Genomic DNA, 17,304 nt, shown 5'->3' on the forward strand with positions numbered 1-17,304 from the left:
GTGGGAGAAAAACGGGTGTGAGTTACATACATACAAACATACAAGTGAAGCTAATAAAAGCGTGTTAATAAAAAATATAAGCATTTCAATGCTATAAAACATGGAGTTATCGATTTATCGGTTAAAAACTAAGTTTGACGTTAGTCTCAAGTCGAATAGGCCTATACTATAAACTCTCTATTTATGTCCTAGGAATTTCGGATGCGGGCTAATCTCGGAATTTACTGAATACCAGTTCAGAGGATTTAATTGTGAGTATCACGGAAGAATTATACGAATATAAAACTTTTAGTGATGTTTTTAATATATTTTATTTAATCAATAACTCACTCACCTTCTTATATATAAAATTCCCGTATCACAATTTTAGTTACCGAACTCCGAAACGGCTGGACCGATTCTTATGAAATTTTTTGTGCATATTGGGTATGTCTGAGAATCGGCCGACATCTATTTTTCATACCCCTAAATGATAAGAGTGAGGCAGAACAGCGTTTGCCGGGTCACCTAGTTGTTTTATAAAATCGTTGGATTAAATTATTATTTTTTATTTATAATCTCCACATGCTAGAATTCGTAAAATCCGTAAAATTCGATTTTAGTGGAACAAATGCAAATAATAAATAAAATATTTAAATTAACAAATAAAATTTCATTACTTGTTTCAATTTTTTTACATAATATAGATACATATATTGCATTGAACCCCACACTAGGATTCTTAAACGATTCTTATTTCAATTGCATTCGATATTCCATCACGTTACAGCTTTAAAATGCCTTTCTTTGCCGGCGCTGTGCGTTATTTTTACGTTTTTCGCAATTATATTTTGCTATCCCACGCTCCAGTGGATACAGTAAAAACGGCCTGGCCAGCAGTTTTATGGGCGTATAAAAACTACCCATATTTGCATATAACTGCATATAGTATTTACATACAAAACTTCGCTATATGTCTTCTGTATTGTGTGTATAAAGCTGCCGAGTTTGTTTGTTGAAACGAATCTTAGGAACTATTAGACTGATTTCAAAAATTCTTTGTATACGAAATATACATTACATACCTTATGTTTTTGTTAGTATGGTTGTTTCTATAAAATTGCAGAAAAATGTGTTTATAGGCAGATGTATTTGAAATGATGAAAACTAACGTAATTTATTCGTTATAAGATCAGCTATGTGCCAGTGGAAGTCCTGTCAAAATCGATCCAAACGTTAAAGAGATTAGCCAGACAAACAAACAAACAGACAGATAGACAGACTTAAATTCTAAACAATGTTTTTGGTACAGTCTTTTCATCTATATTAATTAAGTAAACAGTTGTTATTTTAATAATATAAACAAACATATACTCAAATTTTATTAATTGGTGTAGAAGATAAAAGAAAGCGCCGTAAAGCTAAAATCTATAGTCATCAGGTTGTTATTGCTATCACTTTACCACACTAAAGATACTCCTGCTGTAAGATGTCATAGCAACCCACCAGATTTCATTTATAACTATCCACATCTTCATAAACTAAAACATTTTATATCATATTAGCGGTCCGCCCCGGCTACGCCCGTGGTACATACATAGCCTATAGCCCTCCTCAATAAATGGGCTATCTAATACTGAAAGAATTTTTCAAATCGGACCAGCAGTTCCTGAGATTAGTGCGTAACAAACAAACAAACTCTTCAGCTTTATAATATTAGTATAGATTTCAACCAACTGCTCTCTTCTTTTTTTAACAGGTTTTTTTTCTGTATGTTTGAATGTAACCGACTCCTTTAGACTTCATCTTGACGCACTTTGAACGGCCGGATTTAATTCTCAAAACTTTGTATTTGTCAAGGATTGCTAGGAAGGTTAATTCAATAATTTCACGAATTCATCTGATTATACTGATTAGGATATAAGAGTGGATTTAGAGTATATTTTTTTAAGCATAATAATAAATGTAGAAGTATAATTATGCCTGGTCGGGCCTTTCATGCTCATAGTTCATTATTTTAGCGAGACAAAACATTGATTAATCAATGAAATGATTTTAAAAGGCCAAAGGAATTTAATCAGCAGACCTTTATACAAATACAAGAAATTAAATGAAATTGAAAATAAAGAAAAATAAAGAAAGTATAAGCAGTATTAAAATTCGAAGGATATGGCAATGCCCTCTGCGCATGATTTTTTCCACTCGACTGGTGATGGTATGCTTCATCGGAACACAATAACACCTCAAGAGTATTGCTCATTACCACAGACTACATATCATAGACTATACATATAGAATAATTATAAACGGATGTTGCCAGCTGCGAGATATTTAACTGGTATGCGACCTTTTTATATGATCGTACGTAATATGCAATGATTTCTTCCGATGGAAATGTCTGTTTGTTTTTATCCATCGTGTAATACGAGACGTTTTTATGCGGAAATGGCAAATAGATTAAGAAACTATTTGTAATTAATATGTGTGTAGTGTATATATGGATGTCTAATTATATATTCATTTTGCTTTTTCTCATTCTATACTGCAATAAGAGTAATAAGTAATAAATAAATATCTAATCTTTTTGGTAAATTTTTTTAGATTAAAATCCGGTTAATGGCAGAAATGAGTAAACATACAACATTATATATTATTATTATCTAGATGCAATTCTCTGTTAAATATGTTTTGAAATAGATCCAATAGTTTCTGTGTGAAAACATTACATACATACATACATAAACGCAAACGTTTCCTCTTTACAATATACTAGCTGAGCCCCGCGGTTTCACCCGCGTAAGTCCGTATCCCGTAGGAATATCGGGATAAAAAGTTGCCTATTTGTAGCAAATTTCATCAAAATCGGTTCAGTAGTTTTTGCGTGAAAGAGCAACAAACACACACACATTACAAACTTTCGCATTTATAATATTAGTAGGAAGTTTGGGTATTAAAATTTTCGTGATTAATATTTCTTTTTGTTCAATAATGATGACGTCACATGTACAAGTCATGGCTTCAAAGTAATCACAAAAGATTGCTACAGGATCGAAGCAAAAAATAAAGTACTTATTATAACCTTACGAGGCAATGAACTCACAGATCCTGTATACTGCGTGTTATAACAAATTTTTTGTTCCTTTACTAATTGAAGACTATATTATATATTTGAATATTTTTTAGTCGATGAACAAAGGATGAAGGATGTTATGGTATGATAAATAATCTAGAAAAACGTTTGGTAATGTTCGTTATTTTAATTTATTATCTGTGTGCGGTATTTTTTTTTTTTTCAACCGATGTTAATAAACGAAGGAGGTTCCTAACGCTTTTTTTTGTGTGTGTTACCAAGTGTCTGAATTTTCCACTGGATGACGATGGGATGAGGATTTTAATGTTTTATTACTTGAAAGTTTTTTAAAAACTACCTATCATATTTTTCAGTACCTAGGATGTAATATAATAGGATATTCGTAAAGCTAGAACAGATTATAATAAAAATTAATTTACTTTTAACTAGCCTTCTGTATGAAATTATCTGAATATGTACAGCAAAAAAAAAAAACAATTACAATAGTGCTAAAAAATATACCAAAAGGGACATAGACTATCAATAGACCATGCGCTTTTTGTACAATTTTTTTTTCTTAATTACCATACCTGATGCTACAATAATAATAAAAATGTTGTTTATGTGTTTTAAAATAACAAAAAAGTGAAATGTCCCTAGCTTACTATAATCGATGTAGAAATTTCGTGAACAGTGCATTAAACAATCAAGTGCATATACACGCGTGGTCTCATGCGCAAGCATTCGTGCATACGCCACAATCGAGTACATGCATGCTATGCGTACGCATGCTTGCCAAATCAACAATCGAGTGCATATACATGAGTGCTCCCATGCGCATGCATGCTAGCTTACGTCTTAGCGCGTCCTGCAGCGCAGTGGAGAGAGCAGCAAGCGAGTCTCGCACGGCGGCGTGATGGCGGTCAAACATGGCAATATCTGAGTATATGTTCCCTTTAGAATCATATCGACTATCATGCCCTAATTAAGGTACTGTTAATCATTTTCATGCTAGGGCTACTTGTACTAGTACTAAGGCTAACGTGAAGAAAACAGTATCCATACGCCGACAAGATAAAGTCAAAATGAAGTCTAGTTTATTGGAATTTCGAACGTTAAGACATGTATGTTATGATTTGAAAATAAAACGCAATACGAACGTTATAAGCGTGTGTGATTTATTCGAATAGAATTTGTTGGATTTACAGGTTTAATTGATTAATTATTACACCATATTAATAAACCTTATGTTGCGTTGTAATGCTAAATAAAATGAATGAAAATGTAAAATAACTGATCGCTTAAGTATAAAACTGAAAAAAAATTAAGCCGCCAAAAATTATCGCAAAGCGCGAGCGTTGCCACAAGTTTATGTGCTATATTAGTTTTGACAAGGTCCGCTAGATGGCGTTAAATGAAAATAATTCAAATGTACTTACAAGCAGGGTGGTCATACAGCGGCGCGACCCTCGTGCCTTCGAGAGGTCCTCCAGCTAATTTGGCTGATATTGCTTCAAGGAATTCTCGTACGTTGTGTAAATCTTGAGACTCGCTTCCACCCTCGCATTCTTCGTCTGAGTGAATAAAATTATTTATAACAAATTTTGTTTAAAGGGGCCAAGTTTAAATAATAGTTCCTTTTGATTTTGCCAGGCAATTTTTATATCAAGCCATTTTGCTATGCGTCGGTTATCTGAGATGAAAAAATAGTACCTAAACAATTTTTAAGCTGCATGAAAAAGCATAAAATGCGCAAATAGAATGAATATACCTCATCAATTTTTATATGGAAGGCACTTTTTCCATCTTTTTAAATAGGCCTTTAATATGTTATATAGCCATTATTAATCAACGCGTACAACCTTTTTTATTTAGGTGTGTGTGTCTTTTTCAATTTATATTAAAATATGTATTTCAAAATAGGTGGAATTAATATTCACACCATCTGCCGGCCACTTTCATGAACTGATACAGATATACTTGATGTGCCAATGATCTCAAAAACAAAGATACTAGAATTACTAGATGTGACATTTTTTTTTGTTATAATTATTCTGTAACATTAGATTCTTTAACATGTTTACCTATTTGTTCCAGCTTGTCGGTACTGAATGACCACGGCATGAGGCTGAGAGCTCGCTGCACCTGGCGCAGGAACCACGCGCCGGACTCGAACTTGACAGGACTGGAAATGGGGGAAACGGTGGTTATAAAGCCTGGCTTTTGAATTCTTAAGCTGTTATTATGTGTATTCTTATAAGGGATTTATTTGTATACTAGCTGCGCCTCGCGGTTTCACCCGCGTATGTTCGTATCCTGTAAAAATATCGGGATAAAAATTTGCCTATATTCCAGTTGTCCAGCTGTCTACGTACCATATTTTCTTGCAATCGGTTCAGTAGTTTTTGCGTGAAAGAGCAACAAACGCACACACATCCTTACAAACTCTCGCATTTATAATATTAGTAGGAATAGCTGCGCCCCGCGGTTTCATACGCGTAAGTCTGTATCCCGTAGGAATATCGTGATAAAGTGGCCTATGTGTTATTCCAGTTGTCCAGCTATCTACGAACCAAATTTAATTGCAATCGGTTCAGTGTTTTTGCGTGAAAAAGTACAAAGAGTAAAGAGTAACAAACATTCATACATTCATACATACATACATCCATACTTACAAATACTTTTCGCGTTTATAATATTAGTAGGATTTAGTTAATATTAGTAGTTTAGTTAGGATTATAAGATACTAGCTGGCGATATTACCTTATATATATATACCTTAAAAACCTATTTTTACAAAATTTTCTTCGTTCTCATTTTTTAAACCTTCCCATAACTAAGAACCAATGCAAGGAAACTGGATTTTTGAACAAATAAAAAATACGCATCGAAATTGGTTCATCAGTTTGAGAGCTACGATTCCACACACACACACACTGGCAATAATATACAGACGGATAGACAGACATCTTCGTCAAACACAGTGTATCTTACAAGGGTAGGGAAGGGTATATATAAAGGGAAGGGTAGGGAAGGGTATCGGTACCTGTAGTCCAGATTAATATCTAATACGTGACCAACGTTTTGTTTGTATGTGTGTATATGGTTGAGAAATAAACTTATTTCATTTATTATTTATTTATGGAGTAGATGTCCTGCTTATACATTGGTTTTATTTTATAAGGTTCATACACACGATGCCTGAGCCGGTTCAACATTTTAAACACAACATGATATATAAACTCGTTCGCAATTTTGATTCTATCTTTCTGCATTTATCCAAAGTTTTTTTATTCAATTTACGAGTTTTGTGAACGAAGTATGTACTATAAAGCATTATAAATGTATGAGTTGCACGCCCCGGATCCGCCCGGACCACGCTCGCTGTAAAGTGTTCGAAACGTCGGGTTAATAATATAATCTTAAAATCGCGTTTAAAACCCGTTAAAAAGTTTTTAATTTCTAAATTCTTTCCTACTTTCTATAAATATTCTTACTGATGATATTGGCAGATGCAAGGGACCAGGCCGCCCAAAGTGTCGCCGCCACATCGACGACAGATGTGACTATCGGATGCTGTCACACACTTCTTTGCGTGGGTGTCCTGCTGTCTGAAAATAAGATATCTTTGTTATTAGAGCCAATTTATAACGAAAATATAGACTGGGGGCTTAGTAACATTGAATAGAATTGAATAGTTGATTATTTTGTTCTAGAAATAAGGTCGCAAACCAATGGCGTAGCTAGAGGGACAAGGGCCCTGGTGCATAGAGAAAGAATCTTACCGCCTTCCTCCCCTCTTTCAAAGCTGAGGTTAGAGGGCCCCCTGAGCTCCGGGGCCCTGGTGCACTGCACCACCTGGCCCTATGATAGCTACGCCACTGTCGCAAACGTCCCTGGGGAAGGTACCACTCTAAATTCTAAGATGGGATAAATTACTACAATTTACTACCAAACACAAAAGAGCCATCACAACAATCAGTTGTACACCCAGGGAGTTATAAAGTAAACAACCAAAATAAATATAAATAAAAGCATTCGAATTAAGAACCTCTTTCGTTTACATCGAAAACCTGTAAGGATGATATAAATACGTTTTGGACTCAAAATGGTGGGGTTGGTTTTAAGATGATAAAATGCAAATAATTTAACAAGTTACAAGTTTTAAATTTTAAGAATGCTAACTGCGCCCCGCGGTTTCACCCACGCAAGTCCGTATCCCGTAGGAACATCGGGATAAAAAGTAGCCCTTATGTTATTCCAGTTGTCCAGCTATCTACGTACCAAATTTCATTGCAATCGATTCAGCAGTTATTGTGTGAAAGAGGAACAAACACACACACACATTCTTGCAAACTTTTTAATATTAGCAGGATTTTCATTTTGTACGAACTTTTTAAACACCTTGAGAGTTGAGACATTTACTTATATTGGGCTATATTAATGACTAAATGCTCGTCCCGTCTCCGCCCGGATATCAAGATTCCTATTTTCTTCCAAAGGAGCATTTAATCGGAATAAAAAGTTAGTTTACACCCTGTCTGTATACCAAATGTCATCAAAATCCGTTCATTAGTTTCAGCGTGATTGACGGACGAACATCGAAACAAACTTTCGCTTTTATAATATTGTATATTGTGATATGGGGAAGGAACTTATATCTTTAATAAAGGTTACTCTGAATCGGTATCGGCCAAGAACCATTTAACTGTTATATATCTATTTTATTTTTATTGTAATTAACTAAACGATTAAGTTACATGTTTGATTTAATCATCATTTGAAGTAGAATATTAACTTCCCTGTCAGCGCTATTTAGTTTAAGGTTATTTAGAATAGCTTAAAACTTTAAAGTAATAGTTATGTATTTTAATAGAAGCTTCTAGAAATCTTTGAAGATATTTTATTAACCCACGGGCAAAACACTTCAGCTAAAATTGCTTATTTCGTCAACCTTCATATTTCATACACATCCAGTCAGAAGCTATCATCATTACACATATTTACCCGTAGATTAGTACCGAATATTACTCCATAAAACCGAACACACAATTAACGACCTTATCAGATTACGATAAGAGTAGATTTGCTGTAACCTTTTGCATCAGTCCTCTCAAAACCAGTGGATTGCACCAGCAGACTTACTTCATAGTATGTCTTAACAAGCAAGGCCGTCCACTACATATTTCCGTGAACCTTTTAGGAGTATGTTTTATAGAGAAAATGTTTTTATTAATTGTGAACTTTATTGTATTTTTGGAGAATATTTGAAAGAATATAGTATAATACTATTTGAAGACGCTATAGTTTTTTTTTCGCACAACTAGACCAATTTTAAATGGGACCACATGGGAAGCACTAGCTTTCATATAAAAAAAATATCATCAACATCGGTTCATTCAGTTCAGGCCCGTTTCCTTTTCCTCACCCCTCCAGTCCATTCCTTCTTTCCAGTCTTTAATCCTTTCCTTTTCCCTTACCTCATAAAAGCGAGCAGCACATTCATAGAGGTACTACCTTTGCGAATGTTCATGGGCGGTGGTGATCACTTACCATCAGGCGAACCACCAGCTCAGTTGCCCGCTATGACATAAAAAAAAACTCTGTGGAAAGTTATGATGTGACATTCACAGAAATAGTCAGTCGAATTGAGAACCTCCTACTTTTTTGAAGTCGGACACTCGGTCATCCGACAAACATTGTTATATATATACCTAACAAACATAGCCCTTCTTTTCCCTACCATTTCCAGTCTATTCCTTCTTTCTATTCGTACATCATTTCCTTATCTCTAATCCTTTCAAAGCGGATTAATACCATCAGGCGAAACAATAGTTCTGTTGCTGGCTATGACATACAAAAAAAAATTTGCCCTTTCAGCCCGATTGGTCCAGTAGTTTGGGCTGTGTTTTGATAGAACAATCGTTCACCTTTGCGTTTTCAAGAAATATCTTTCATTAACCTTTTATGTGCAAATCCTTATGTTATTTCCGTGTATCTTATTAACCTTCGTGTAGTGAGTGAGGAGTTTTAAAAGACCGAATTAAATAAAATCTTAAATTACATTTGGAACAAAATCTTCGTGTTTTTTCAAACGATTTCCAAAAAGGCGAAAGTTATCAAGTCTAACGTAAATTTTTTTGTCACCTATCAATCAATGGATCGATTTTTGTGATTATGTATGTTTTAGTAGCGGTCCGCCCCGGCTTCGCCCGTGGTACACATATATAACCTTCCTCAATAAATGGATATATAACACTGAAAGAATTTTTCAAATCGGACAGTAGTTCCTGATATTAATGCGTTCAAATAAACAAACAAACTCCTCAGCTTTATAATATTAGGAAAAAATTGTTGGTGCATACCATGTAGGACCACTATTTAAATTTGGTCTGGTTCTGACGATGTGAAGACGGACAGTTTTTATGTTAAAAACAATTATTGAGTAAAGAATTCTTTACCGCAGTTTCCGTAAACATTTAAACAAAAACAGACTCAATGTTTTTCGAGAAAATTCTGTTATTAACCTTCATACGGTGAGGAATTTTTTGAAAGACCGAAATAGTACACATATAGTTATTAAAGGTATATTACATAATAATTATTTCCAGATAAATCTTTCAATAACCTCAGCGATTGTGTGAAAGATATTTTCAACGGACTTCAGAAAAATGAGGAGGTTCTCTACTCGAATTTATTTGTGTTTGTCATCTCATAACTTTTTACTGAGTGAACCGATTTTGATTGTGCTTTTTTCAATTGGAATCTAGTGCCCTCCGTGTGGTCTCATTTATATTTGGTTTAGTTCTGACAATTTTAAGGCGATTGCTTTTTTGTTTAATATAATTATTTATAAATACGATTCGTTTAAATAAAGATTGAATTAAGTTTATTCTACTTAATATTATAAATGCGAAAGTTTGTAAGGATGTGTTTGTGTTTGTTGCTCTTACACGCAAAAACTACTGAACCGATTGAAATTAAATTTGGTACCTAGACAGCTGGACAACTGGAATAACATATAGGCAACTTTTTATCCCGATATTCCTACGGGATAGGGACTTACGCGGGTGAAACCGCGGCGCAGCTAGTAAGATTATAAAAACAATGATTCTTATAGACTTATTTTAAAACCAGTTTCAAGCGTCATAGTGTAAAATGGTAAGCACGCTTAATCTTAGACCTCATCTCTACTTCCCATCTGGCGCGATCGTGGCCAAGCACTGTCCTATTATGACTAAAAAACTAGCCTTTCGCCCGTGTCTGCTTGCGTGGACTGCATTATTGTGTGTCCAGTTCTTCCAATAGCAAATTCCACCTATTATTTCACATTCAATACAAGATACATCTAGAAAAATTAACTCTTATGCAATATCATATCAATTTCTGTTCACATATCAATAAAGGATTAGCATTGTTAATGTTAATAGAAATAAACTATCAATAAACATTTTATTTTGCATATTTCTAACAGCCAGGGGTCAAGGGTAGGTTGCGTAATACTTTGAAGGCCAATGTCAGCTGGATCCAATTAGCAAACAAGTATAATATAATCATAAAAGACCATTTGAGTGGCGTAAAAACTAAATGTAATATCGAAATTTTTAAATTAAGAATTTAAGATTGAATAATTAAAACTGTCGCTTGGGTATCTACTTATATCTTCTAAAACCTACTTCTACAAAGTAGGTTTTGGAAAAGTCTTAAAAAATTGCTTTAAAAAGGTTTATTTTTCGAGTTACTCCATACACCTACAGAAATATACGTACCTACATATATTCAATTTATAAAACAGTTTCTGTTCCTAAAAGTATACATAAATAAGAGAGAATAGAATCATCAATAGAATATAGCTGCATCCGTATGTTTTGCTTGTTTGTATGTAACCGACTCGGTTTTTATTTTTTGGCCCACTTTCAAGTAAAAGATTAAATTAAAACTTTGTACTATAAAAGACTAGACGCTAGTCCCGGCTCCACCCGGATATCAAGATATCAAGATCTCTGTTTTATCCCAAGGGTAAACGCTCCCTTGGGATAAAACAGAGATCGGGATAAAAAGTATCCTATCACCCAAGTTAACTCATACCCTGTCTCTATATCCAATTTTATCAAAATCTATTCAGTAGTTACAGCGTGATTGACGGGCAAACATCCAAACAAACATCTTTGTATACGTCATTGCATACAAACATTCGCAAATGCTGTCCACACTTGTGGGTCGGCGCACTCATGCGAATATGTTTGACCGCTGTTAGTTTAGAGTTTAGACATTTCTTTAACAATGCAGCCTTCGAATTATCTCGCAAATAACCTCAGCTATAGGCGCCAGCAACGTTTCAAACCAGTCAAACCAAGATTGGCAATCAGTATCAAGTTTAGCAACTTGTATGTATGTGTATCGGTAAATATTCAAATAAAATACCAGCGCCCCACGTCTGCTATATTAAAATGCTTTAATTTGCGTCTCAATCGGTTCGCGTCGGAATGGTTTGACAGTTTTGTAGTCTGCTAAATATTTATGAACAATGGTGTTCCATTGAAAAACAATTGATTTATTTTTATGTAACAGTGGGCAACTGAGCTGGAGTGCTGCTGGTGGTTGATGATATACGGAGCTGGTGGTTCGCCTGGTAAGCGATCACGACCGCCCATGAATACTTGTAGAGGGCCGCTGCAAAGGAAGCTGCTTTTAAGAGTTAAAATATAAGGAAAGGGTTGACGATGGGAATAAAGTAATGGACAAAGAAGGGTGAGGAAAAGGAGGATACTGGCCTCCGACTTCCCCACTATCCAAACGAAGTAGCATGCTACTATTTCACCATGATCTTTTGCGCGAATGCTTTACGAATCTGTATAATATAATACTTTATAATATAACACTGAAGCGGTTGTTTGTTCGAATGCGCTTATCTCAGGAACTACTTGACTGATTTCGACAATTCTTTCACCATTATATGACGTATTATTACTACGACGTATTATAATAGTTGATGTGGATATGATGTACATTGTATGTGATCCCTAAATGTTATTAGCTATATTACATGTATCGCGAGCGAAGCCGAGGCGGATCAATAGTTTGAACGTCGAATATCCACAACCATTCAATCCAAATAAGTATTAGACTTATTATTAATTAGTCAGTAGAATCCCCCTCACAGAGCAAAAAAATTGTTTAAGGCGTTTATTATTTGCAGGATATAGTGGTACAAAACTATTTTTTATACTAAAAGCTTTATCTACATTGTATTCGGAAGACGTTCCGCTTGCATAGGCCATAATAAATCCTGTTTCAAGCGACCTTCATGCATTTCCGCGTCTAAAAAGTGAACTATTTGATGACTCTTTATATTAAAAAGCTGTTACTTGTTATGTGGTCCCTTTTGATTTTTGCCTGCTTCTGGAAATTTGAAGACGATGTAATTATTTTGGTGAAAAAAAACATTTTTCCTCTACGTTATTATTTTCCGGCATTACAATTTTCCATCGTAGATAACAACACGTTTAAAAGTCACTCTATTATGGCAGTTCGAAGGTAAACGACGAGAAATTTAAATAAAATTTTGTTTATTTTTTTAACAAATTTCGTAACTTTGGGAGCTGAATGCTGTTTGACAAGGTTTAGTATTCAATGTTTTAATTAATATATTACTGGATCGTATTTATTTCATACAAATCTCTCGAAGAAACCTTCATTTCTTTTAATTTTTATTTTAGGGGACACTGAACAAATAGATAGCTTAGTCAAAATGAAAATTATTTCATTTAAAAACATTAGTTTTCTTTATCCATTATTAAATATAAGCGTGAAAACAAATATATTTTACACACACATTTTATTTCACATACACTCATAACATTACTTAAAGTGTTTGTTTGTTCCCATGCGCTAATCTCAAAAAATACTGGTCCGACTTGAAAATTCCTTTCATTGTTAGATTGTCCATTAATGGTGTATTTATAGGTTTCTATAGGTATAACATAATGTACAATGCGAGTGAAACAACGGGGCACAGCTTGTATGAAATGTGACTAGTATATTATGTTTTAAGAAATATTTTATTTATCTATATGACGCACTCGAAAACTATTAGTATACATAAAATTATATGTCAAACTAATATTATTAAATCCATCCAAAAACATTTAAATATTGAATTAACTTCTCATTTTTATTACAATTTCAGTATTGCAGTCGATATTTTTCAAAATAAAATTTACAATTAAGCAGTGAATTTTTAACATTGAACTCATGTATTTTCCAGTCTTTTTTTTTCAATATTAACGCGCAAGGAAAATATTATTTGTGAAGTGATATTCAATGACATAAAATTTTATGAAATTTTAGCTGCCGAAGCTTTTTTATGAACGTTTATAAAATCTTTATGATTTAATCACAAGCTGAGCTGTTCATAATAGTTTTTGCTTTTTGTGTTCAGTAATTTTTTGGGTTTAATTGAAATAATTAAATTTACACTTATTTGGAGTAAATCAAATAATTCATACATTGTAAATTTTATTTTATATACTTTAATATACTTTAATTTAAACTCATTCAGTCCTTAAAGTTTTAAAATTTATTTTTAATGAACCCTTTCAGCCTTTCTGATGGCTTCTAGTTAACATCATGCCTAGGTTTTTAATTTAAAAGAGGGTTCACTAATTACTTCCACACTTATTTATGGCGTAAATGTCACTTTTATCACAGATCACTCATCATCCATATCAAACCACATAGAAGTTACGCTTCTCGACTGTTCTCTATTCTGTTCCTCAGTCATAATCTTCAGCACCACAACTTCCATCATGCACAGCGCGAACAAAATAACGAAAATCGCAAAGTTTGAACCCTGATGATGAGATTGGAAACCGCTGGGAGAAGGCCCCGGAGGGGGCCATGCTGCCACACCAAACGACATAACACACGATGCACCAGATATTATTTCACGTTCCATTCTCTAACATTTCCAAATGTTGTCAGTTCTAAATTCAAATGCCATTCGATTTTCCAACGTTACAGTTATTTGCGCGCGAATTGCGATTCCTTTTTCGAATTTGCAGATAGTATACAAATTGCGCAGCGTCGTTCGCAATTTGGTTTTTCTATTCTTAATTATCTGTGCTGTTTCTTTGTCGATTTAATCTGCTTCCAATGATTTGAAATTGAACTCAGATTGTTTGTTTTCGTGCGACGTTGTTGTTTGACGGCGAAGGTAGCACTCGCGTGCGTCCGCCGCGCTGCTGTTGAAACTTCTTATGAAATATGAACGCTTTACTTAGATGTTCATTGGGAAATGGTGAATGCAAGCCGGTCAAGGCTGCGCGCTGGCCGATGACCTTTGATGTGATATTGTTTCAGATGCAATTTGTCGCTAAGGAAGAACTTGTCTATGGGTTAACTTTTACCTTTCTTTACGTTCAGTTTTACTTTCAATTGTCTTCGTTGTGGCGATTAATTTAATTACTTTTCAAACTAGTAATTAACTTAAATAATCTATTAAGTTACATTTAAAATAAGTCAAGGTAACATATTAGCAAAAGATTATCATGTACATTTATTAATTAAACGAATATAGATAAAACAAGTAGTTCATACCAATTTAATTTATTTCAATATAGAATTATTTTGAATATTTTTTATAATGTTTTAATTATGTTTGTAAACGGTATCATAATATTTTTAAGGATTGTCGTTTTATTACAATAGTAATAAATAATTATTTTAAGTAGATATAAAACAATCGACTATTTGTGCAATTTATAAAAATTTAACGGTTCGTCTCGGCTTCGCTCGTGGTACATATAAAGCATTCAGGGATCACATGCATATAAAACGGTGAATTTTCAGAATCGGTCTAGTAGTTTTTCATATTGGCGCGTTCAAACAAACTTCAGTTTTATATTATTAAAAAATTTATGTTCTAACCTATCAGGATTATTTGTGTGTTTACCCACTCAGATAACCTATTTGGCTGGACTGCGTATCGTTTTTGATAACCTGAATGTAAAATATACCTACTATGTTGCAAGTGTAACTAGTTTATTGTACAAGAATTTATGCAGAACTAGCTGCGCCCCGTGGTTTCACCCGCGTAAGTCCGTATCCCGTAGGAATATCAGGATAAAAAGTTGCCTATATGTTATTCCAGTTGTCCAGCAGTCTACGTACCGTAATTTCATTGCAATCGTATCAGGAGTCTTTGCGTAAAAGAGTAACAAACATACTTACAAACTACGTCCACCCTCATAATCTTTTACAATTATAATATTAGTAGGAAACTAGTAGGAAGTAGGTAGTACATAGCACATAGTATAGGTCCTGCTTAGGGAATGTGAATAGCGATAAAATATACATCATTCGATAAATAATAACCCAAAAAGACCTCAATTTGCTTTTAAAATTAATCGCATATAACTTTCATCGATCAAAGAATTGACTGGAAACAAGGAATGGACTGGAAACGTTGAGGAAAGGGAAGCAGGTCTCTGCTTTTTAGCGGCTACTCAAAATACCTGTAACTCGTTAACTTATGACGGTAGTGAGGCATTGTGCGGAATATCTTTATGCGGAAGTCCATATTTATTGGTCCATGCGAACCTTCGTCAATTCCTCTATAATTTTTTCCACAAATGTCACGTCAATTTGACGTCTTGACGTCAAAATCATTACAAAAGAAAGCAGTAATAATTTAATACAACTAAAGATTTTGAATAAGTTTCATAAATAAATCTCCTAAAAATAACAGAGAGTCACTGTTTTCTGAACTCAAGAAACAATCGATATAAAGATATCCAAACATTTTGATACAATTTGACGAGATTTCTCCAATCGATATTTTAATCATGTTTATATTCGTAGCGTATAAAGACAGTCCGGAATTATCGAGTATCCACAGGCAGTCGTCGGAAACTGATCTGTCCGTTGAGAAAACCCTGCTCGTGAACCCACACTGCCCTGTTAGAATCATGCTGGAGTACATTCGGAAAAAATGCAAGTGAGAAAGCATAACTAATAATTAGCTGCGCCCCGCGGTTTCACCCACGTAAGTCTGTATCCCGTAGGAATATCGGGATAAAAAGTTGCTTATATGTCATTCCAGTTGTCCAGCTGTCTACGTTCCAAATTTCATTGCAATCGGTTCAGTAGTTTATGCGTGAAAGAGCAACAAACACACACATCCTTACAAACTTTCGCATTTATAATATAAGTGGGAAGTGGGAAGTAGGAAGTAGGATAGTAGGATAGTAGGATTATTGCATTTGTTTCTTTTTGTTTTCCTTAAAATAAAATACACGCGATTTTCAAATAATGTCTCACAGCGTATTATCAACAGAGAAGTCGTAATTAACGAGATACAAGTATGTTCTAGAACCAAAAAGTTCGTTGACATCAGCCAAGTTTGGCATTTCAACAGTGTGGTGGATGAGGCCCATATAGGGGAACTATGCAGAGGGATAGCCTGATATAGTTAGTCATCTTCCGATACTCCTAAACAATGCTATTTTAACATTATTAATCTAATTAAACCCAAGTCACACTTGTTCTGAAGCAATACATCGTTCTCATATAATCCTATCCTACTCCCTACTAATCCTACTAATATTATAAATACGAAAGTTTGTAAGGATGTGTGTGTGTTTGTTGCTCTTTCACGCAAAAAGTACCGAACCGATTGCAATGAAATTTGGTACGTAGACAACTGGATAACTGCAATAACATAAAGGCTACTTTTTATCCCGATATTCCTACGGGATACGGACTTGCGTGGGTGAAACCGCGGGGCGCAGCTAGTATATGATACAATGTAAAATACATTCTTAGCAGTATATTCGTATTTTTATTGTATTATTTATGACTGACACACACTATAGAATAAGACGTAGCGACGTACTGACGCCTTGACTTTATAAACAAGCAAAATATTGTCGTCGTGAAATAAATATTTTCTTTTAAATTCTGAAGAAATTAGGTTCAATTAACTCTGTTTCGATTACTATTTGCTATTCTGTCGTGTAAATTATCTAATTAACATGACAAGTGTCAATTATGTTTTATTTGTCTTTTAAGAAAAGCCCGCCATTGCTGTTAGACATTTGGTTATATCATTTGAAAAACATGTAAACGCACGTTGTCACACTACACCCATTTGTGACCAGCCAGTGCACTGCAGCCACGAAATAAAACGTATAATTCCCGCAGGTTCGCGATATTTACTCAGTTTGATTTGTGCGACGACACTGGATCTCTAAAAG

The 17,304-nt window shown here is 34.3% G+C and overlaps 1 protein-coding gene across 1 annotated transcript in view; it reads right to left on the reverse strand.

Annotated features, from left to right (window-relative positions):
* Nucleotides 1-3,779: 3,779 nt before the first annotated feature.
* Nucleotides 3,780-17,304, reverse strand: part of LOC119829399 — a 38,566-nt gene continuing 25,041 nt past the window's right edge. The window contains exons 3-6 of the mRNA XM_038351879.1: nt 6,547-6,660; nt 5,134-5,234; nt 4,489-4,623; nt 3,780-3,988 (exon numbers count right to left, since the gene is read on the reverse strand). Coding sequence (XP_038207807.1) covers nt 3,780-3,988; nt 4,489-4,623; nt 5,134-5,234; nt 6,547-6,660 — 559 coding nt within the window. The remainder of the gene's footprint in view (nt 3,989-4,488; nt 4,624-5,133; nt 5,235-6,546; nt 6,661-17,304) is intronic.

This window comes from Zerene cesonia, chromosome 10 (genome assembly GCF_012273895.1).
Source record: "Zerene cesonia ecotype Mississippi chromosome 10, Zerene_cesonia_1.1, whole genome shotgun sequence".
Taxonomy (NCBI): domain Eukaryota; kingdom Metazoa; phylum Arthropoda; class Insecta; order Lepidoptera; family Pieridae; genus Zerene; species Zerene cesonia.